Here is a 23,862-nt window from a genome sequence, read left to right on the forward strand (position 1 = left end):
GTGTAGGTCTACAACAACAACAACAAAAAGAATATTTGTATATCAAAACATTAATTTTAAAACATGATCCATTGCATAATGAAGAAGACAGCATTGCAACTTGGATGTATCGTATATTTGTATCTGATAAACAAGACTCCAGATTACAGTACAATAATAAAGATACATTTTAGAACTTGATATAAGGTAAATCATACATTAGGTATTATTTATGTATAAAGTACATTTGTATTGAACATTATAACAACTATTCAAACATTGAACAAATTTAGGGTTTATGTATTAAAACATTAAATTTAAAATTTGATACATTGAATTAAACGGACTACTGTATAGGTAATGTATCAAAACATTTAAGTAGATACATTGAAAATATGTACCTTAGGTAGAGTTGGGCAGGATTATGCAGATCCAACTTTTTTACCCCTTTTTAGGAGGTTTGTTTCACTGTAACTTTAGAAGTCAAAGGTGCAACCTTCTTCGATTTGACTTCTCCAAACTCAGATTCTTAATTAATAATGGATCATGTCTTTGTTTGAATCTATTTTCAGTAAAATCTTCATCGCAAGAATAAAAAATACGACATACATTAGTTGAGACTGATTGGATAATCCCAATATATACTAAAAGATGGAGTATTGTCCATATGTATTAGAAATTTGTAGATGAAAAATAAACTTTTTTAAAACTAAAATATGTAAAGCGATGAACTGTAAAGAACAAATTGGATGAAGAAGAACTACCTATTGAGCAAGTTGAAATCGATTGACTGGACAAAGAAGAAATTTGAAATACTAAAATGGAATGATGAAGGTAATTGTTGTGATTATAGGCATGAAAATAGGAAGAGAAATCGTAAAGTTGGGAGTTGGAAAAGTAATGTATCCGAAAAAGGATAAGTTTTGGGGAAAAGAAGGATTTTTTTAATTTTGGTAATGATAGGAAAATTTATACTCCCTCCATTTCATATTAATTGAATTGTTGAGACATTTTTCATTTTTCAAATTAACTTAATTGCTCAATTTTATAGACTATTTTTAAAGTGTTCTTCCAATTTTACCCTTCATTAGTTAGTATTGGAATTAGTTATTAATTAATGTTTAGTTATTTTAATCATAAATTTGACAATAATTAATAAGGGTAAAAGTGGAAAGTTATACCTAATTTATGTCTTAATTTTCTTTTCTTAAAGGATATAAAACACCTCAACAATTCAATTAATATGAAATGGAGGGAGTAAAATATAGTACTCCCTCTGTTTCTATTTGTATGTCACCATTTTTTTTATTTCACGTGCATTAAGAAATTAAATAAGTTTACTATTCTATCCTTGTTTAATTTTTTTTAAGTCAACTGTTTAATCAATGAATATGAATTAATTTATTTTGATTGATTAATTTGACCAATGAACATGAATTATTCACTTAGTTTTTCTATGTTGGTCAAACATGTATTTTCAAAGCTAATAACTCACAAAAATAAAATAGGAAGAATATTATAATTTATATATTAATTTTATAAAATGACAAATACTATAAATTAACTATTTATAGTAAAGATGACGTATAAAAATGAATGAAGGGAGTAACAAAAAAATGCCTCATAGCATTTCAAATGTCCCTTTCTTTTTCATTTAATCACATTAGTATTCCTCTTTGAGATTTGGGTTTTACATCTGCAGGTCCATCTCTGCAAAGCCTTTTATCCCATTTATTTTAAAAACACTCTTTTTTTTGGCTAACTAAACTTAGACACACCCCCTATACATTCTTGATCTGCCACATGGCATAACAAGTTTTATCAAACTCTTGTGAAAGCACGGAGCTCTTAATAAAAAGTCGAGAAAAGTGTTCAAAACACCTTAAATTTGGCGAGAATTTAGAGGTGTATTTTACTCATGTGACAAGATCGTAAGTGTATTTAAGTTCAATAATGAAATTAATAATTCACATCAAATTTAAAGATATTTTTGATACTTCTCTCTTCAAACAAATAGTACATGACTTCAATTTCTTCTTTTAACTCAAACCAATTTGTTACTACGTTGTTACCAAAAACTTCGAAAACAAAAGGAGAGCATATGTAGTACTGTCTGCAGGTATTATAATATCCCAATTAGTTGTACATAAACATAGTTAAATGTGAATAAAGAGGTAAAGGGCATTAAATACTTTGTTTTGGTCAATGCCTCGAAGAGAAGACACATTAAATGCACAATTCTAATGGCAGTATTTAATTGAACTTGAAAAAAGTGTCTGTCTGACTGACTATATAGACATGCCTATGTTTCTTTTTCTTTCTTTGCAGTGAACTTCTGATCAATCGTGTGCTTTTTCTAACTCATTTATTTATTCATCGATTCAGACTTTCCACACCCAAATCACATATTCCTTTGAAAGCCAAGTATTCATGCATTAAAATTACAATAACATGTTTGGTACTATTTTAGTTTAGTTATTACTCCCTGTGTCTCATTTTATATGTCATCATTTTCTATAAATAGTTGGTCCACAATAATTGTTATTTCATAAAATCAATGTATGAATTATCATATTGTTCCTTTTTTACCCTTGTGAATTATTAGTCTTGAAAATATACATTTGACCAACTTAGAAAAACTAAGTAAATGATTCATATTCATTGGTTAAATTAATTGATCAAAATAAATTAATTCATATTCATTGATTGAAAACTTGAGTTCCAAGAAAAAGAAAAAAAAAAGGGTAGAAGGGTAAAGTTACATCATTTCTTAATACAAGTGCAAAGTAAAAATGTGACATATAAAATGGGACGGAGGGAGTACTAGGTATAAAAAGCAATATATGGGGTCATTTGATACTAAAAATAATATTAAATAAAATGTATTAGTAATATTAGTATATGTTATGTTTTTTATTAATTATGCAAATATTATTTTTTTATACATTATTTGGTTTGATGTATTAAAAATAAAATGCATTGTATAATTTTAAATTTTATTTGCTTATTTACTAAGATACCCTCCACAAATATGATAGAAAAGATGTAAAAAAAAAAAAGGTTTTGAGAGACGATTAAATCTTTAACCATGCTAATGTATGCATTAAAATCCATTGCATTACTAATATCATGGATTTTCATGTAATAGTAATACACATTTCAATGCACAACCAAATAAGGTTAACTAATACACAAATTTAATGCATGAATTATTTCTTCTAAGACACCCTATCAAGTGTATAAGAACAGTGATGAGAATGATGTGTAAGTAATGCTGACATACAATAAAATCTTTCCAAATTAATATTGTCGGGAATATGAAATATTATTATTTTATAGAGGTATTATTTAATCGATAAATTAATACTTATTAATTTAAAGAGTGTATTCATTTGGGGAGAAAGCATCAAGGAATTAAAATGAAAACACTTGTGAAAACGACACTCATGAACTCGAAGTCATGCTTAATGATCCCGATTACCGCAATAAAATGGATGTAAATAGCTTTTTCGATTACCCGGCCGAAAATGATACATGTTCAGAGGTCCAGAGTTTAGAAGAAATTGTGGATAACATCGAGAAAATAATGTTGATGATGAAGTTGAAGAAGATACTATACATTTGAGACTAGGTACGCGTAAGGAATCACTTATCGCGTCTAGACCTCTTCATGTTTTTTTTTGTGAAGTTCAAGAAGACAACACAAATACTTTTGGATACAATAAAAAGAAGTTAGAGATGATCTTTAACATGATTAAAATTTATTTTTTAAAAAAACACTAGAATTATATTTCACTAAATTGTCTTAGATATTTTTGTAATTTTAAAAATTATTAATTTATAATATTAATGGAACCATTTATTTACATAGGGGTCTTCTGAAAATATATTATCTTATTATTTTATCAAAATCTGTAATTTTTTCCATTGGCCTAAGTCGGGATCGAAAAAAAAATATAATCTTATAAATTTATTAATTTAGAGATGTTTTACTGTAATTAGTTGTATTATTTATATTGAGATTATTTCTTATGCAGTGTTTGATTTGGTATATCAAAGATAACATGCATTGCATAATTTCTATAAAGAATTATTTGTTTATAAAAATACCCTCCATAAATATGGTGAAAAGAGATGGAAAAGATTTTGAGGGACAATTGTGTCTTTGATAATTGCTAATACATGCATTAAAATCATTTGCATTACTAACTTATGCTACGAATTTCCATATATTTTGTAATACACACTTTAATACATAGTAGAGTGTAAAACTAATGCAAGCATCAGTTATACATATGTTGAAAAAGTATACCAAATTAATAAGATATTGATAATACACAAAGTTAATGCATATATTATTTTTTCTAAAAATATACTCTGCCAAACAACCCCTAATTAGTACAATAATGTATATATAAGTTATGAGATAATCTATATATTAATTATGCAGGGTATAAAATAAAATAACTAAACTTTACACATAATTAATTTATGTATTATTAATACCGACTTAATTTTACCTATCAAACAAACGACCCCTTAATACCCTCACATTTGATGCGAGTCTCTGTGTGTGTCTTATTTGGCTACATAATCTCTTGTTTTGACTTCTGTAATTATAAAGGAAAAACGGAAATTAATATTTCAAATTTGGACCCTATTCTTAATTCCTTTTTTCCAATTTACAAAAGGAAAAGAATTGAAACCGTACCAGTATTGATCTCAAAATAATACCCCTTATGTCATTTGTTTTGTAGGATTACAAATTACGATAATTTTTTTTTACATAAATACACTTCTTATGTTATAATAATTTCTAAAATTTCTTACTATTTAAAATACACTTCTGTCAAGGTCACATTTGCATCTTAACACAGATGAAAAATGCCCTAATCCAACAAACTAATTAAGCATAAAAAAAATGCTTATAATTGTCTCCAAGTCCAAAGGGTCAATCTGGACATGAAATATTAACTCATGATTCGAAATTGAAATTTTGTTTAAATTTGCAATTTGAATTTTTTAAGTTGAATTTTATACCATAAACATGATAACCCCTCAAGTTGTGATAACAATCAGAATTTCTCAAATTCTTATACAATATTACCAAATAAGCAAATCATGTATAGTTTATAAACAAGACATCATAATATATATCCTAAGACGCTGCAAACATCAATCAGAATATATATCCTAAGACGCCGCAAACATAAATCATCTCTTATCTTTATTGTTCATTTTACAATTAAATTATTTCAATACAAATTTTCAAAAATACATAGTTTTATAAAATTCACTAGTCAATAATAATAATAATAATAATAATAATAACTAGTTATTCTTTAAAATAATTTTTTCACATTGTACGAAAAATCTCTTTACGCTGAACATAGGTCTTCTTTTTTCAAAATTTAAAGTGATAGGCTCTTAATTTTATATAAAATATCAAATCTTTGGTCAAGTTCTACATTTTAAAAAAAATATTGAAATCACAATTCTAAATTCTAAATTCTAAATCATAATTTTAAATCATGCTCTCAAGTCACATATTTAGACACTAATTTAAAATCATGACTTCATAATATATGTCCAAACAAACTAAGATGCAATCTATAAGGTTAAAAGAAAAATTTAGATAGCGACACTAGCTAGTTTTAAGTTTGTTTGATCGATGTAGAGAATGTGGTCCTTGTATATATTCTTTATGTGGTCCTTACTCCTTACATAGTCATATAACTTATATTCATTCATGAAAAGATGGATGGGAACAAGATGAGATTCGATAACAAGAAACATCTTATTAATTTGCCTTACAATAAATATCACTTTATATTAAAGGGGTTCATAATTGGATGATGTTTATGATGTGTGGTGTAACTTTTGATATTTGTTTGTCTATTTCTAGGATCTAGTGCAATATTGATCGTTGGGTAACAAGGACAGAGTTAGAAGTTCTATTACATATTACATTGAATTCAATAATTTCATTGTTAGGTCATGAAATTAAAGGTTTTCAAATTTCTAAAGCAGAAACAATATTTAGAGGATAGATTTCAAAATTGAGATGTGTGCTCAAGTCAAACTAGTATCACAAGTATACTTTTATGATTTATCGTTGCACGTTGGGGAAAATCGACAGAATTTAAGGACGTTAAATATATATGATTACAACTATCTCTTCTTGTACTCTTTCATCGAGAGACATATTCAGAATTGTAAGAATATGTATGTATTATTAATGAAAGTGAATCTAAGATATAAATTGATTAATTTAATCTTTAGATTCTTATCATTAAATTCGTTCTACTTTTAAAACTATAAGTCTGAAATTATTTTTTATCTTTTAAAAAACAGTAGTAAAACAAAAAGTTCTTGTATTATATATAGTTATATTTCATATCAAGATGTATTGAGATCGCTTGAAACCTATTGACGGTATGTTATAGCATTCATTAGTACTAATCATTTGAAAATTTTTACATTCATAATTTTCTTTTAGGGTCTGTTTGGAAAGTCACCTGGTAATTGGAATTGGTGTAATTACTAGGGTAGTAATTACCAGCCTAGTAATTACACTGTCTAGCAATTACACTGACCTGTTTGGTTGTCACAGTGTAATTACACATGTTATGTTTGGATGGAACAATGTAATTACACATGTTCTGTTTGGATGCACAATTGCAATCATAAAATTATAATAAAATTTTAAAATAAAAATTAATTATTTAAAATTTATACTAGACAAATAAGAAACTTTATAAATGACATTAAATTAAATATTTAAGATATATATTCTTTTTTGAAAATATATTAATTAATAAACATATTTTCTGTAACTAATATTATGAAAAAATAATTGATTTATATTTTTTCAAATTAATATATTTCAATTGAATTGATCGTAACAACTAAAAGTATAAAGTTTCTACGAACATCATGAAATGCATATTTGATAAAAAGAATAATATATAAATAAAATGTCATAAATTATTAAATGTTTGACAAAAATATAATTTATCAACTCTAATTAAAAAATGACGTGCAATGTAGATTCAATATTACTAAAACAAATGAAACTGAAAATATAACATAAGTTATAAACTCAAAACAAAAATTTTAACATAATACTCTTATAACAAATTTCAACATAGCAATAAATATGATTTAGTTTTAGTTTTTCTTAATAAAGAAAACGTAAGTCTATAACTTACTTAACAATAGATTCTATTTTAATTTAAAAATTAGAATATAATAACATTATGTTAATGAGAAAGTAAACATGGCATAAAGAAATAGATAACACGAAAAATTACATAGAATCGCGTAAAGTAAGGTTGAGAATAAGAAGAAAATGAAATATAATAATATAAAATAAAAAATAAACTTTTACAAATTTTTAGAATTAATAAAATTAAAAAAAGAACTTAAAATAATAGAAGTAAAAAAAATTAAAATAGAAATAAAAAAAAGAAATAAAAAAGTAATCAAGTGGTAATTACACCATGTAATTACCAGCAATTTACAGTCTTTGCATGTGAATTGTAGAGTGTAATTACCCCCTGCCAATTACATCAATTACCTGTTGACCAAGTAATTACGTACCTGTCCTTCCAAACAGGACAAGACAGTGTAATTACACCAATTACACCAAATTCAATTACCAGGGTGTCTTCCAAACAGGCCCTTAGGAATTTCCAATGTGATAGAATTGAAAATTTTGAAGGTACGTTAAAGAAAAAATATTAATTAAAACATAAAAAGCACTATCAATAACCATTTAGAAAGGTACTACCCATTATTTCTTCAAAAAGAAAAAGAATAGATATAAGATTTAAATTTCTAACCTCAATTAAAGAGGTACACCCAATCATCATTGCATTATGTGATGTTTCGAGTGTGGATTCACATATCTATACTTAGGTTAATTTTTTTCAAAAAGTTATTACACTTATATATATATATATATATATATATCATTGCTTTCATCTAATTATATATATACTCCTTTTTATCCATATTAAGTGAATCCGATAACATTTACGGACATATTAATTGTCTCCAGATTATTGTCAACATGGTTGTGAGTCTCATCAATCAGATATATATCATATGCAAGTAACATATACTATTATACCTCACCTTGAATTTGTCTTGGTTCAATCTCATCCTAGCTGAGAAGTGCTTTGAGTCTCCTTTCACTATCCTTACTCAGGTCTTGAGTCCATCATGCATGTCATTAATTGCCCTAATGTACATTATATGTACACCTCTAGCCTCCAGGTATCTCATCCATAGAACCTCAATCCAAACTAATTTGTCGTATACCTCGATGAATCTCATGTGTAAGTCTCTCTTCCCCTGCCTATACTCTCCTTCAAACTTTCTTGTTGCTTAGCACCTTAATATCCCTATATTTGAAATACAATAGAAATTGTAATCCATATACATTCTTCAGGCATTTTGACCATCTTAAAAATGAAATTAAACAGCTCAATCAACCACTCCAAACCTATCTTGCCTATACTCTTCCGAAATCCCACCACAATCTCGCCTAACCTTGTCGCTCTTCCCTTGCCGAATAACACCTTGAACCCTTGAGACACCTACACTTCTCCCCCATCTCATGGGCACTGACCATAGTCAAGCTACTCAAATTGATCCTTGCCCGGTAATACACAACTATTTTCTTTAATTTTTCTTACACCAACAATACAAAATATGATCTATAACAAAAATGTTTTAAAAATAATTTCTACGCTTTTATGTCTGAAACTTATGATTTTACACATATGACTTACGCCTCGAGTGTACACTTTATAGATATGCCTAGCATGCATTTTTGGTACGCCGCATCCAGGAGTGAGACTAGCTCAAAAAAACACATTTTAAAACATTGATAATAACTATTAATCCAACAATTAATCTCAAGTTCATTTTTTCGTGTGACCGTACTAGACTTTAATTATTCATCTTTTAAAAAATGTGTTATCATAGTTTACTTTTTTGCTTTAGGGTACAATTTGTATCTTATCGTTCATCGACTTAAATTTTACAAAGTACTTGAGAAATTACTCCAATAAATTTATTTACATATTGAACGTTTCTCCACACGTAGAAGAAGACATTGAAATTGGCCAGCAACAGAGTGATGGTTACATGACTTTATTTAAAAAGTTCACCTATTATTCTCAAATTTCAAAGAAGGGTTGTCAAGTAACTATCAACCTAAAAATAACACATTTAATTACTTTTTTTTGGATCACTCATTTACTTAGGTCTGCATGTACGTGACTCATGTAGTACTAACAAGAAAAGAATTATAGTAGCCCATTATGAAAGTGGCATTAGCATGAGCATGACCTATATATTATTAAAAAAAAACTAGCTAGGATTAGTTATTGTAGACACAATGGACAAGTGTAAAAGGTGAATTTGAGATTTTAATAAGTCAATATATGTGAAGAAATATTATATTTAGGCGTCTTTTTATAGAAATATAACACAGACGACTCAATATATTTTAATAATTATTTATTTCTTTTCTATTTTTATTTGAAGTCTATCTTTGTATTTTTTTATTTTTTTTTGAGATGCAAAGTTAGTGATACACTTTTTGTATAATCAATATTTTCTGAAATTCCTTTTCAATTAATAAGATAGTCAATTCTTTTAGTCTCTCGAAACATTATTGATCTTGAGTAACATTTTATCAATTTGAATTTTGAAAATATTTTTTTATTGAGACAATTATTAATATTATTCTATAAGCAATATATATATATATATATATTTGAAAAATAATCAAGTTTTTTTTACTGTTTGATTTTCTAGATTAGTAATCATCAATATTAGAGTAATTATGCATTATGTTTTAAGGAACGTTCAAGGTCCTTTTTATTTTTTGAATTTATTGATCTCAACTTTTTATCACTATATAAAAAGCGAAAAATATTTTTATACACTTTGATTTATGAATTATTCAAATTCTTTTTGAAGTAAATAAACGGCTTGGTCTATATCATTTCTAAAAGATTCTTCAAGGGACTTCACAAGTTTATTATTAACATTCTAATAAAATTATTTCATTCCATAAATACACATTTTCTGAAATCCATGCTCAATATTCATTTAAAAAATAACCTTCCCTTGTGATAAAAATTTGTATTCTTTTACTTCCATTTTTTTTTTTTTTTTTTTTTGCATCCGTCCACAACATAGTTGTAAAAAAAAAAAAAAAGAGAAATCTTATGAGTGGGCACTTGAATTTGAAATATAAGCCAATAATTGAGCACTTGAATTTAAATTGTATGACTGTTGCTCCAAAATTCAAAAATAACAGATCAGCAGAGGACAGTCCCTAGATGGGATCCAATGCAATACCATTCTGTCTTTACATATTTACATTTACTATACTTTTTTTTTTTTTTTTTTTGTTCGTTCGTAAAATATTTATTGTTTGTTTAGTACCAAATTTACATTGGGAAAATGGCCTGATATATCTCTAACGTGGTCATTTAGAGCTAATATACATTTAACGTTGTCTTTAGAGTTGATATATTCATCATTATGAAATTAGTTTATATATGCGTTTACCGTTATACAAATTGCTCACATATACCCCTACCGTTACAAAAGGAGCTCGTATATACCCTTCATCTACAAAAGTGAAAAAATTAGTTTCAAATATATGTTTTTTGACTTTTTTTTTAAAAAAAAAATCATGTAGAGGTATATATGATTCTTCTAGTAAAGTTTAAGGTATATTTTAATATTTTTCATACATAAAATAATTTTTGACTTCTTTGGTTATTATTATTTGAGTTTCTTATTCTTATTTTTTTTTTCTTTCATTCTTTAGTGTAAAGAAAAAAATTAAAACTAACTTTTTTATGGCTATATTATAATTTAAAACTATTTTTTCGGCTATATTGTAATTTAGTTTTTGTATTTGTAAAAACAAATTGGGGCATCTATAATACAAGAAAATTAATGAAACATAAATAAATTTGACCATCAAAATAATAATTTAAATTAGTTGTTGAAACAAAAAAAAGTAAAAAAGTAAATATGTGTGAGGAGGAACAAATATACCACATATGGATTATATTTGTTTTTTTTAAAATAATTAACAAATTAAATTTAAAAAAAATTCACTTCCTTTAGAGAAAAAGGATATATGTGAGCCATTTGTATAAAATTAGAGATATATATACAAGTCAGCTCTAAAAGACAAAGTTAATGGGTATATCAAACTTTTTTCCCATTTACATTTACTAATTTTTTATTTGTTCATATTATCATATCAAAAGTGCTTTATTACCTTTCCCCCGTACAAACCTTATTATAAATGTCTAGTAAAATCTTACTAATTTAATATAGGTATGATTATCAAATACTATTTATTTTGTAGAGATATTATTTAATCGATAATTTAATATTTATTAATTTGAAAAGTGTTTTGAGATTTAATGAGGGTTAAATTTGATTACATCAAAATCACTGTATCTTACTAATTTATGTATCATATTTATTGAATTCATGAAAAAAAATGTTGAATTGTTTTTCTTGCCACCCAACATGACATCAAAACTTCAACATTGTGATGTTGGGATAATAAGAGTTTTCAAGATGTATTATCTAACAACATATTTTATCATAGGATATTAGTAGGCTACGAAGTAGGATAAACATGATCCATGAAAGATTAATATTTTGGATGCTATCAATTTTGCGATTCCAGTTTGGATGACAAATGTTTAGCAAGAGACAATAACAAATTATTTTCGCCATTGCAAAATTCATTGGGGAGATAAAATTTCAGAGAATTTGAATGAACCCACTTGTGAAAACGTCATTCATGAACTTAAGGTCATGATTAATGATCTTAGTTACCATAATAAAATGAATGTCAATAACATGTTGGATTACCCGGATGAAAATAATACATGTTTAGAGGTCCAAAGCTATGAAGAAATTATGGATACCATTAAAATAAATAATGTTAATGATGAAGTTGAAAATACTACATTATCTTTGGAACCAGTTGTGCGTAAGAAAACACTTATCGCATCTAAACCTCTTCACAATTTTATGGTGCAGTTCGAAAAGACAACACCGAAACTTTTGGATGCAATAAGAAAAGTTAGATATCAATTTCAACTAGATTTATTTTTTTAAAAAAAACAAATCACTACAAAATCATATTTCACTAGATTGTCTTAGATATATTTGTACTTTTAAAGCATTATTAATTTATAATATTAATAGAACCATATATTTATAAATGATTTTTCTAAAAATATATTATCTTATTATCTTATCAAATATGTGATTTTTCCCATTTGCCCAAGTCGGAATCAGAGAAAATATTATCTTAGAGAAATTATTAATTTACAGAGTATTAATTTAATGAAATTTTATTGTACATAAAAGTAGTAGTCAAATTTAAAATTTTAAAATATCATTAATAAAGTTAGTTTAGCAAAATAAATTCTTAATAAAAAAATTATCTCAAGAATTATGTCAAATTAACTTAAGTAATACTCTCCATGTCCCTAATTACTTGCTCACTTTTCATTTTTTAGTTGTCCGTAATTACTTGTCAATTTTGACAAATCAAGAAAGGACAATTTTTTTTACCTATTATACCCTTAATTAATTACTTTGAAAAATGTATAACTTCTTGAAACTCTTAAGTTTTTAATTCATCCACTTTATAATTAATAGGGGTAAAATGATAAACTCACTATGTTAATAATTGTTTTCTTAATAGATATGTCAATTCAAAAGTGGACAAATAATTAGGGACATAGGGAGTATAAATTGGAGTGAATACAAGAAAATACTATTTCCTTTGTTTTAATTTGTTTGACCTACTTTCTTTTTAGTTTTTTTCAAGAAATAATTATATTTAATTTTAATTTTCACATAATTTGTTCAAGAATATATTTGAAACAATATGAAATGGAAGCATTACAATAAATTAGGTAAGTAAGAGAAAAAGAGATCTTAAGAACAGTAAGTTTGTAGATTGTTTGTCTGCTTCTTTTTGATGTTATGTTCACCTTTTCATAAAACGGGTTGTTCCTTTTTAGGGTCAAGTACAAAAGCTCCCATTCTTGTAATTTCAAACAAAACCAGTGTCCTTTTTTGTTCCCATTCCATTCCCCCCAAAGCGGGAAAACTGGAAACACACAAACAAGACCATAGTGTCGACCTGTTTTTTTTTTTTTTTTTTTTTTGAATTTCAAAAACCCAACGGCTCTTTGTACAATGCAGTCAGCCCACCCCCACTACACCCACGTATCCCATATCTCAAAAACTTCCCATTAAAAGTTGCAATCTTTTTATGTTTTCAAGTCACTTTCAAAGGAAAAAAATAATTAAATCATTTTTCCCTCATTAATACTCTCTGTTAACTTCATTTTTTCCCTTCAAAGTGAAGCATTTAGTTAACAAGAACTTTCTCTTTCTGCTTTGACTTCTCCAAAGGGTGAAACCTTTCTTGTCTAAAACAAAATGGGTGCTTCTGGAAAATGGGTGAAAGCATTGATAGGATTCAAGAAGTCTGAAAAAGAGGATCATGTAAGTGATAAAAATTGAATCTTTATGCTTCTTGATTACCATTTTTTTTTTTTGTTGAATTTGTGTTTGTTGTTGTTTAGGAGAAGAAGGTTAAGAAATGGAAGATATGGAGGAGTGATGTTAAGGGTTTGAAGCAGAGAAATGGTGTTGGGTCAGAAGGGTCTGATTGTTCATCAGTGAACAATGATGCTTATACAGCTGCTGTAGCTACTGTGGTTAGAGCTCCTCCTAAAGATTTTAAGGCTGTTAGGGAAGAATGGGCTGCAATTAGGATTCAAACTACCTTTCGTGGATTCTTGGTATTCCTTTTAGATTTCTTGTTTTTCCTTTTATTGCTCTCTGCACCTCACATTTGCTTGTTCTTCAAACCTGCTGGTCATGTAGTTTTATCAAAATATTTTGCTCCCGTTTGACTGTAGATTTTGGGTTGCAGAAATTGTTTGTTTATGAACTAAACGGAGAAAGGGCTTTTTTATAGATGTTGAGGTTGAGTAAGGGGGGCGAAGCTTGAAGAAAAAAGCAAACCGCGCTAGCCTAACAACGTTTTTCAGCAGCAAGCTACGGTCTAACGACCCCCTAACTTAGTTTGGTTCACTTGCACTCACAAAACATCAAATATTTTCAAAGTAAAATGCACATCTAAACACAACTTCAAAAACCTTTTTTTTTTCAAGTTTCAACTAAATCTATGGTCGAACGCCAGCTTAGAATCATGATGGTTTTTTCCCAACATGATTGTGTATCTCCTAATTCACTTTTAGTGTCCTGAGGTTCGAGTTAACTAGAAAATGGGTGAGAGGGATCAGTGGGTTGATCTTTGTAACACAATAATAGTCTTTTCATTTGAACAACATATGTGTTTATGATTCACCGACTTATTAAGTTAAACTACCCAGAAATTTTGTCTACTGTCTTTTCTGCATAATGAGCTATGAATGACATATTAGTTTTCTAGCCTAGAATACATGTTTCAACTCGGAATGTTTACAGAAATATCTGTTTCGACAGCATCTGATCCTCTCTGCTGATAAGATTGATCTGTTTTAATATTCTATATTCCTCCATATTGATATTGATGTGTCTAATTGACATTTTAGGCAAGAAGAGCATTTAGGGCCTTGAAAGGATTGGTAAGGCTTCAAGCTCTTGTTAGGGGCAGACAAGTAAGAAAGCAAGCTGCAGTGACTCTTAGGTGTATGCAAGCTCTGGTTCGGGTACAAGCCCGGGTTAGAGCTCGTCGTGTACGTATGTCCATTGAGGGGCAGGCTGTGCAGAAGATAATAGAGGAACACCGTGGCAAACTTGACCCCATGAAAGAAGCCGAGGTAGACATCTTACTTATTTTGGTTAAAAGATTTTTAAGTAGTGGTTAAATTTCCTTTAACACATTTCTTCTTTTCTGAACTTTACCAGGAAGGATGGTGTGACAGTAAACGGACTCTTGAAGAGGTCAAAACAAAGATACACATGAGGCAAGAGGGAGTCTTAAAGAGAGAAAGAGCACTTGCATACTCTCAAGCTCAAAAGGTAAATAGTTGAGTGACTATTTAGGAACAAACAAAATTGATTGATTAGATGCTTTGTGAACTATTGCAGCAGTCGAAATCAAGCCAGAATTTTGATTCTAGAACCACTATCTCGGTTCCATCCCTCAAAAGTCTTGATTATGATAAGAGCAACTGTGGATGGAGTTGGTTAGAACGTTGGATGGCAGCAAGGCCGTGGGAAAACAGATTGATGGAACAAGCATATACTGATTCTTTGGAGACTACACCAAAGTCCAAGTCTTGCTTAGAGACTCTCAAGGATAAGGACAAGACGACAACTGAACCATGCTCCGTCAAAGTGAAAAAGAACAATGTCACCAAAAGGATATCAGCTAAACCTCCACTGGTCGGGCATACTACTCGTTCTTCGTCAAGCCCAAGTTCTGAATTTAGATATGATGAGAGTTCAGCAGCATCATCTTCATTCTGCACATCAACAACACCAATATCTGGAAACACGATGTTGACATCTGATAGAACTGACGACAGCAATAGTAGTCGACCAAATTACATGAGCCTAACTGAGTCAACCAAGGCCAAGCAGAGAAATCAGAGAATGCTTAGACAGTCTATGGATGAGTTCCAATTTCTTAAGCTCAACAATGGTGACTCAAAGAGTTGTGCTGGTTATGATCCTTCAGTCAATTTCTCAAGGCCTCTCTGTCTTCCTACTAGAATGGATAAATTCTCTAGATTAGGGGACAAGCAGAATTGTGTCTTTGAGTAATAATAGAATGACTGGGGTAATGACAACCAATACAACAGCTTGTTGTTGTAAAAAAAAAAAAAAAAATTCTAAAAGCTGGTAGGTATGTTTAATTTGTTCTGGACTTGGTTTGCAGTTGTCATTTGTAGCAAGTATGTTATTAAGTAGATCATTTGCTTTATTATCATAAATTTACTGAGATAAGTTGATCACATCTTGATTGTGTGACTGTGTAAACTTCATTTTTTTGTCATAAAATTGAGTTACATGTGAAGTAGTAGAAGTTACAAGTATGCATTCTAGTTCTGTTACACAGATGGGACTGGATTCAGGCTTGCATCAGGTTGAGCTCTCTCACCATTTCTCGTTTCTTGTATCACATAGCATCATTAGATATGTTGGAAAGTTTCATTTGCGCTTGATGGCTTGAACCTTGACACCATGCTTATAGTTTAGGACTATGCCATACTCAAGTTCCAATGGGCTTTCCATGAGGGGAGAGTGTTGAAAAATGTACTTGCGATACAAATGAATCAGCGACAGTTTGATTTCCTGTATGGAGAACTTCTGTCCTATGCATGCTCGTGGACCTATTCCAAATGGAATATTTGCATAAGGATGCCTTTGTTTTTCCTCTGCACAGTTTGGATCGAACCTCTCTGGTTTAAATTTCTCTGGTTCTGGGAAGTTCTTTGGGTCCTTAGCAAGAACTCCAAGAGCCAACCAAACCCATGTTCCCTGCTTAATTGTAACAAATATGTTAAAAATACTAAACAGGAGCTGGATTTGATTAGAACCTATTCCCTCCCCCGTGGTTTCCGAGGTGGGGGCCCAATCCATGGAAGAGTAAAATGATCAGCATTATAGGAAAAACAGATATTAACCTTAGGAAGTTTATAGCCTCCAATCTCCACTTCAGATGATGTTTCTCTGGCAACTAAGGGCGAGACAACGTAACACCTCATTGCTTCTTTGATTACCTAAAGTTTATAAGCAGTTACAAGAAGAATGAGAATGGTTTAATAAACTAGTTCTCTTCTCTTCTTTTTTCTACTTGTATTGTATGAGAACTTCTTGTAGATATAAAATAATGGCATTTACCTGATCGAGGTACGGGAATTTCTGCTGAAGATCATTGGCAGTGGGTATGTGATCATCAGGGCCAAAAGCATCTATCTCAGCAAGCAACTTCTGCTCAACTTCTGGATGGCAAGCAACCAGATAGATGATAGAAGACAAAGTAAAGGATGTCGTTGCAGAACCCGCCAGCAAGTGCTCATAAGTTACAGCACTGATATAATCTGAGGTGAAAACATTCTTAGCTAACTTCTCTGACTCCCTTGCCTGCATTATAAGCGACAAGAAGTCTTTCGAGCTACGATCTTTTTCCTCCATCCTCTTTGCCACTATCTCATCCAGCCTACTGCTTAAATTCTTGTTTGTTCTTTCCACCTTCCAGTCCATAGTACCCGGGATTCTTTTGAGAACTTGGCGAAATGGCTCTTGAAGAATCGGAACAAGTAACCCCAGTATGATTGAAACAGAACCTGATAAGTCCATTTTGAGTTGTGTTGTGGAGTAAATATGCTGCTTGATGAATTCCTGTACTTCACTATCATCTTGATGATGACTCATCTTGTCTGATATTGGTTTAGAAAGTCCAAAATCCACACCAAAAGAAGCTTGTCCAATTACATCTGTTGCTAACTTAAGAGAGAGATCAGAGAATGTGATATCTCCCTCAGACTCCAGATTTTTAGACGCAGACTCGATATACGATTGCATGATTGGCACTAACTTAGCTAGATAAGATGGCTGGTAGACTGATAGAATAGTATTTCTCATTGTTGACCATCTTGAGTCCCTGTATTATTAACAACAACATTAGCCTTCGTCTAGTTAAAGGAATCAACTTTAGCTTCTTTTGTTTTACCTAGTAAAAAATAAGCCTTTCTGATGAAGAGGTGATGCTGCAATAGGAGATGGAATGCTTCTATTTGGTATGTCCTTGAATTTCTTTATTCCAACTTCTCTGCATAACTCTGCATCAGCAACAATAACTAGTGGCTGCCTTCCCATGTGAAATCTGCTTAAGAAAGGTAAAAACTTGAATGAATACTCCGATCAAAAACTGTTTCTGAAATGAAAGAAGAACAATCGATCACCTGTAGATAGGACCATATTGTTTGGCCAAGACAGAGAAGACATCAGGGCCATATTTAGCCATCAAAGGGAGATGTCCTACAAGGGGAAAAGCCGGAGGACCAGGTACTTTTCTCACACGCCAATAAGGTCGATACAAGTAGACCAAAACACCAGCTAGTATAGTGAATATAGTTGAGACTATGGGTGATTCTTGAATTGCTGAGCTAAGAAACATCATTTTTGTTTTCTTGGTGAAGGAGGAGATCAAATCGACGTTTGACTATATATATATGTATTTAGGAGAATCTTGAAATTAATGGGGTATAGCCGGCCTAGTAATTTTTTGATCTATGATCAAATCATTTCATGAGTTGTTGGTATTTGTTGTTAATGATGGTTATATTTAAATGGTAGGGTCCTCTTCTATATTTTTGCTTACTTTTTTTCTGTTTTCCACTGATATTTTGATGTTGCAGATTGCATTTGGAAAGGCAGGTAAAATATAGAGACAGTGGCTAATGAAGATAGTACAAAATGCCAAACTTTTATTTGGATTGATACAGATATAGAATAAATCTATTCTTGTCTAGACGAACATAGGTAGAGATTCTCCAAATACAATGTTTGGAGTGATGCTTTTTATATTCTCCTTCTCCTTTTTTGAGTGAAGTGATATAGTCAATTTGGCCTTACTCCTTGCACATAAAATTCAATGCCAGAGTCGGGATTTTTACTAAAAGAATTGAAGAGGTAATCAAAAAGAAACTAAGAAAATTTAATATTTATCTCATATATATATATAACGGTCCTCAGCTGCACCACCACTAGGTTTGGTGTGCCCCTTTTCACTTGAGCACTAATTTTGGCACTTAAAAGCTAGTTTGGATTGACTTTTTCTCGTTAAGCCATTAACGAAACTAGAGTGGAATGAGTAAACACCATGGTATAAGACTTTGAAAAAAGATCATATTTATAATTCAATTTAAAATTAACTTTGCGTTGAGCTCTATCAGACATCAAGGGCAAACATGAGATTGTCTCCTAATGACGAAGGTGCTATTAGACAAATGATAAACGGAATAGTTATGCTCACATTATTTATGCTGGAAAAAAAATACTATTTGTTTATAGAAAGATTCTCTAATAACAAATATGATGAAAAGATGTGGAAAAGATTTTGACAAACAATTGTCTTTTTAATTATACGGTCATACCAGTGCTACATTAAAAACCCTTATATTACTAATATCATAATACATAATACAAAATAGAGTATTATTGGACCAACTAGAGGGATTAGTACTAGAGATGAGCCTAGTAAATAAAGTATATAACTAATACTTGCATTAATTATATATAAATTAAAAAAAATGTACCAAATAATTAGACATTAATAATATACAAAATTAATACATATAATAATTTTCTAATGCATTCTACTGAACCTTTAAATTTTACATATCAACTCCAAAAAATTAAACTGAATCCTTAAAAGGGTAGATTGAAGAAGTAAAGAAACCATGGAATTACTGTTATAGTGATTAGGCAAGTCGAAAACAATACTAATATACTTTAAAAAATGTTTACTTGTCACAGGAAATGTTCATTCAATACTATTTATTTATTTATACTGGGGTTATTTTTGTTAATATTTTATGTCGGTTCAATTTGTTCTGTTACACGTTTGATGCTTTGCAGAAAAGATAAATAAATAATATTCGGACATGACTCTGATTAGGATTCCCATTTTTCAACTTTTGTCACCACCCTAAAGTCAGACCTCATGCTTAATATTGTTCTGATTGATTATATTAAACTTGTATTTGTCCCCTATATTTGGCATATTCTTTGATCTAAAACTTGAACTTTGGTTACTTAATTATATTATTCTCAACAGTTCATTATTCAATTGAATTGAAACTGATGGATACTCAATGACAAATTCTCAACAGCAGTTTATTAGTGTATTGAATTGAAAGCAATTGCTCTATGACTGCTATTGATAGTTTCATCGATTGTTCTGGATCTTCAAGATCCAAATTGGTAAACCAGCTTGAACTGTTGGGCAGAACACCAGTAAAGAGGTAAAAACTAACCTTCAAATATAATACTGATTGGTAAAATATATTGATTTGTGAAGTGGACACATGCATGACAATGTTTTAAAAAGGAACTGGTGTTGGTTGATGCGGTGGAGGAAAAATGCTGCTCACTCGCAACGCAACCAAACATAGATCTCCGTATACTTTATCCCCTCATTCTCCAAACATCCAAGTTACAAGCCAACCCCTAACCTCTGCATATTTAAACAACCCCTAAAAGTTTATGAGCACTAGATAGATAATGCAGAAGCCATAATTAAGCTATACCATTGTCAATTGTATGATTATTATTAGCTCCGTTGAGAATGGTATGGACCTCAGTTCTATACAAAATTACAAGAAAAATAAAAAGATAGGCTACAACATGACAGCCTAAGATACATCACATCATTTAAAAGACATTATTATATACATGAACATGAATATACAGTAGTCATTCCTCCAGACTTAACTAAGAAATAAAAAGCTGTTAACTGGCATTACTTGTAAACATGCGCTGCTAGAGACTGCCTCAAACCTTGCTTTCCGAAAGTAGTAGTATATCTGCATCTTAACCTGAAAAATTAAACCAAGTGAAAAGAAAAATATCAATTCTGCACTTCACTTTCCAAAACATATTAGTACAATCTAAATATCAATAAGGAATGTAATATAAAATTTTGTGTTTGCTTTAGGCGTCCCATCCCTGCTATATAAGAGAAACAAAAAATACAAATATTAACTAAAACATATTTGAAAGCAGTAACTCAATATAGGATACTGGAATTGTGTCAAGGAGGTCAGAGGAACAATTAGAGTTTCCCTCAAAGTGAAGCTTTTACGGATTGGACCTAAAGGAAATCAAGTTGATCTACAAGGTCTTGTAATTCCTCACCCCATTCAGGTGTTTTTGCAACAAGATCTTCAACATCCACGTCGAATTCAGGTTGTTCAACAACCAGTACTTCCTCTGCTTGATCCCCGGATAAAAGATCTTCACTGAGCAACTCTTCCCAAATATCTTCAGGCCCTGGTTCCATATCTGTGCCATTTGCTGTCACAACAGAAGCCGACCTGACATTGCTGCTTGATTCATTGTCCATTGCAGCAGAGAATAACATGTCAATACTTGCAAGCTCAGCTTCACGCTCTTGGTGTGAGGAGTAATTCATTGGCTGATGATCACTTCCTGTGGCTACATTTTGAAGGTTCTCAGCACTGGGGGTCATCGTTAGTCTCCTCTTTTGTCCAACTTCAATACGTTGTTTATCTTTTCTCTGCACATGTTTGTCCAAGTACTGCTGGAGAAAAGTTGGATTGCTGAAGATCTTTGCTAAGAAACTCATCATCTGCTCTTGTTTCCTCTCCTGGCTTTCGATTTTTTCTCCCATGGCAATGATCTGATTCCTCGTACTCTGCTGTTGCTGCCTAAGTTTAACTATTTCAGTCATCAACACGTTTTTATCCCGCTGTAATCTTTCTAGCTCCTCCTCCATCCCATAATAACCAATTTCAATGCAAGCGCCGGATCCTTGTTGATTCATACTTTGACCAACATTCCTCCTCCTCTTTATCGTCTTCAAAAGATGCTTCTGCCCTCCCAGGAAACCTTCATTCGCAAATTCCCATCTGTCAGGATCCACCTTTCTAAATCCCTGCATTTCCATCAAGTTAAGAGTCAATAAAACTCATATTCCATTACAAAAAATACAAGAAGCTATGCTTAATAATCCAACAGAAGAAACACAACCTAGCTTTCTTCTTTCTTCGAATATTCATCGTACAATCAGTAGAACTCATCAGAATCACCAACCATCTGCACTTACACTAGCTCAACTTCTGCCTAAGCTAATGGAGCAAATACATATTGAAGTCATTCAAAGCAGGATAATACCGTGCACTCAGCACAACCACATTCAATAAAAAATTATATCAGTCCTTAAAATCAAATTCACCCATTTCAATTGATAAAAAACAGTAATCACCACCAAGTCCAACAGATGGCTATTTAGAAACCCTAACTAATCGAAAATCGAAACCTAACACATACAAAATCTAGATAAGGAATACCAAAATTAGAAGCACAAAGATACTTACATATGTGTTAAGCTGCCGAATGAAACTGGAAAAATTGCTGTGCTTGAAAAATCTAGGCAACAATGTGGTGGAAAACTTGTGAGAATCCCAAACAATAAAGCTATTCCTTGTTGTGCTCCACGATATGACTTCATCAGTTGAAGAATCTTCCACCATTTCATAAGTTTTGCTCAGAAATGGTGGCGGACCAACGTCGTGCAACCCTTCCATAGGCAGCACGGCCGTCGGAATGCCATCTTCTTCCACCTTCACTTTCACTACTTCCTCCATTGCTTATTCAGTTTGCTAATTATTACAATTAATTAATAAGATGGATTAGCAAAAGAGTTTTGAGGGGTATTAAGGAGTGAGTGTGAGTAATATAAGAATGGGATGTGGACTAGAAAGTTCTAGAGAAAAACAGATGGAAGAAAGAGGAGAAGTCTAGAAAATATCTTCTTATCTCAAGATATTTGGAAGGAATAGTTAGATATTGGAACTTTCCAACATTTGTACACTAGAGGGACCATTTTGGAAGTTTGAAAGAATTATATTTTACTAATTTTGTTTTAATTTTTTTTTAAGTTCATTTTAAAGGAAATATTTTTTTATATAGGTTTAAGGCCACAAAAATAGAAAAATATGTTGGAATATTTAACATATCTTTAATTTAAATCATAAAATTTATTTATTTATTTTATTTTCTTATTCTTCATGCTAAGTCAAAGTAAAATAAACAAATTGAAATAGTGATATATTATAATATTTGATTGCAGATTTAAGTTTGACTTGTCAATATATTAGTTATATTTTATATTATATAATATAGAGGAATTAAGATTTTGCGATGACTTTCAAGTTACAAAAATAATAAAAAGAAAATAAGTTTTTCAGATCTCTAAAGTGTAAAAATGAAAATTTCTCATAAAACTAAATCTTTTAATAAGTTGCCATCAATTCTCTCAATTATACATCTCATTCAATACTATTTTTTACATATGATAAATCATGATATTTACAATATGTGATATTATTTCTATTCTAGAACATCATATTCAATAGTGTTTCAGGAATTATAGTTTAATACACGCTAGTCCATTTAATATAACAAACTAAATCCATAAAAAGTTATATCGTACGACTAATTCCAACATTAAAAATAAATCTTATTGTTCACCCTATCAAATAATCTAAGGGCCAGTTGATACACTAGATATGATTAAGTATTTCAAGATTAAGTTAGGAGTTTGAGATGATACTCTTTGTTTGAAAATATAAATTTAACCTAATAAATTAAATTTATATTCTCAATCAAACATTATGTAAATTTTATCTCTAATCTAATCTTAATTATCAATATTCTGCCTTTTTCCACCCTACTTGATTTCACTTTTCAATTTAAAAAATTATTGTAAAATTATAATTTTATACTTATAATCTTAACCAGAAAATCAGACAAACCCCAGAAGTTAAAAGACGACAGATAAATATTTCTATCTAGAGATAACGTGTAATTAAAAACCGTCTAGGAACTTCTCAAAAATTCTAACCGTGTGTGTTTGCTGAATCAGGAAATCAGAAAAACCCCAAAAGTTAAAAGACGACGGACAAATATTTCCGTCTAGAGATAACGTGTAATTAAAAATCGTGTAGGAACTTATCAAAAGTTCTAACCATGTGTGTGTGTTTGGTACGAAGGAAAATACTTTTTTGAAAACTAACTAGTTTCTAACTCATTTTTCAT

At 30.2% G+C, this 23,862-nt stretch overlaps 3 protein-coding genes across 5 annotated transcripts; 1 reads left to right on the forward strand and 2 right to left on the reverse strand.

The window, feature by feature from the left end:
* Positions 1 to 13,405: 13,405 nt before the first annotated feature.
* Positions 13,406 to 15,850, forward strand: LOC125838749 (protein IQ-DOMAIN 6). 2 transcript variants are annotated; one of them, XM_049517789.1, is made up of 5 exons: positions 13,406 to 13,563; positions 13,644 to 13,862; positions 14,661 to 14,888; positions 14,977 to 15,090; positions 15,160 to 15,850. In XM_049517789.1, exons 1-5 carry the CDS (start codon positions 13,498 to 13,500, stop codon positions 15,835 to 15,837), a joined length of 1,305 nt encoding a protein of 434 aa, XP_049373746.1. In that variant the 5' UTR covers positions 13,406 to 13,497; the 3' UTR covers positions 15,838 to 15,850. The 2 variants fall into 2 exon arrangements, with proteins under 2 accessions (XP_049373746.1, XP_049373747.1); XM_049517790.1 differs by having other exon boundaries at positions 15,163 to 15,850.
* A 195-nt stretch (positions 15,851 to 16,045) lies between these two features.
* On the reverse strand, positions 16,046 to 18,396 carry LOC125838748 (cytochrome P450 711A1). Its single transcript, XM_049517788.1, has 5 exons — positions 17,982 to 18,396; positions 17,750 to 17,902; positions 16,918 to 17,680; positions 16,701 to 16,796; positions 16,046 to 16,554 (listed from the first exon to the last, which is right to left on the reverse strand). Exons 1-5 carry the CDS (start codon positions 18,197 to 18,199, stop codon positions 16,225 to 16,227), a joined length of 1,560 nt encoding a protein of 519 aa, XP_049373745.1. The 5' UTR covers positions 18,200 to 18,396; the 3' UTR covers positions 16,046 to 16,224.
* Positions 18,397 to 20,438: 2,042 nt separating this feature from the next.
* On the reverse strand, positions 20,439 to 22,431 carry LOC125838813 (heat shock factor protein HSF30). 2 transcript variants are annotated; one of them, XM_049517843.1, is made up of 3 exons: positions 22,140 to 22,425; positions 20,938 to 21,697; positions 20,439 to 20,618 (listed from the first exon to the last, which is right to left on the reverse strand). In XM_049517843.1, exons 1-3 carry the CDS (start codon positions 22,407 to 22,409, stop codon positions 20,614 to 20,616), a joined length of 1,035 nt encoding a protein of 344 aa, XP_049373800.1. In that variant the 5' UTR covers positions 22,410 to 22,425; the 3' UTR covers positions 20,439 to 20,613. The 2 variants fall into 2 exon arrangements, with proteins under 2 accessions (XP_049373800.1, XP_049373799.1); XM_049517842.1 differs by lacking the exon at positions 20,439 to 20,618 and having other exon boundaries at positions 20,891 to 21,697; positions 22,140 to 22,431.
* Between the last annotated feature and the right edge of the window lie 1,431 nt (positions 22,432 to 23,862).

Source organism: Solanum verrucosum, unplaced genomic scaffold (genome assembly GCF_900185275.1).
Source record: "Solanum verrucosum unplaced genomic scaffold, falcon-dt-bn FXZP01000182.1, whole genome shotgun sequence".
NCBI classification, from domain to species: domain Eukaryota; kingdom Viridiplantae; phylum Streptophyta; class Magnoliopsida; order Solanales; family Solanaceae; genus Solanum; species Solanum verrucosum.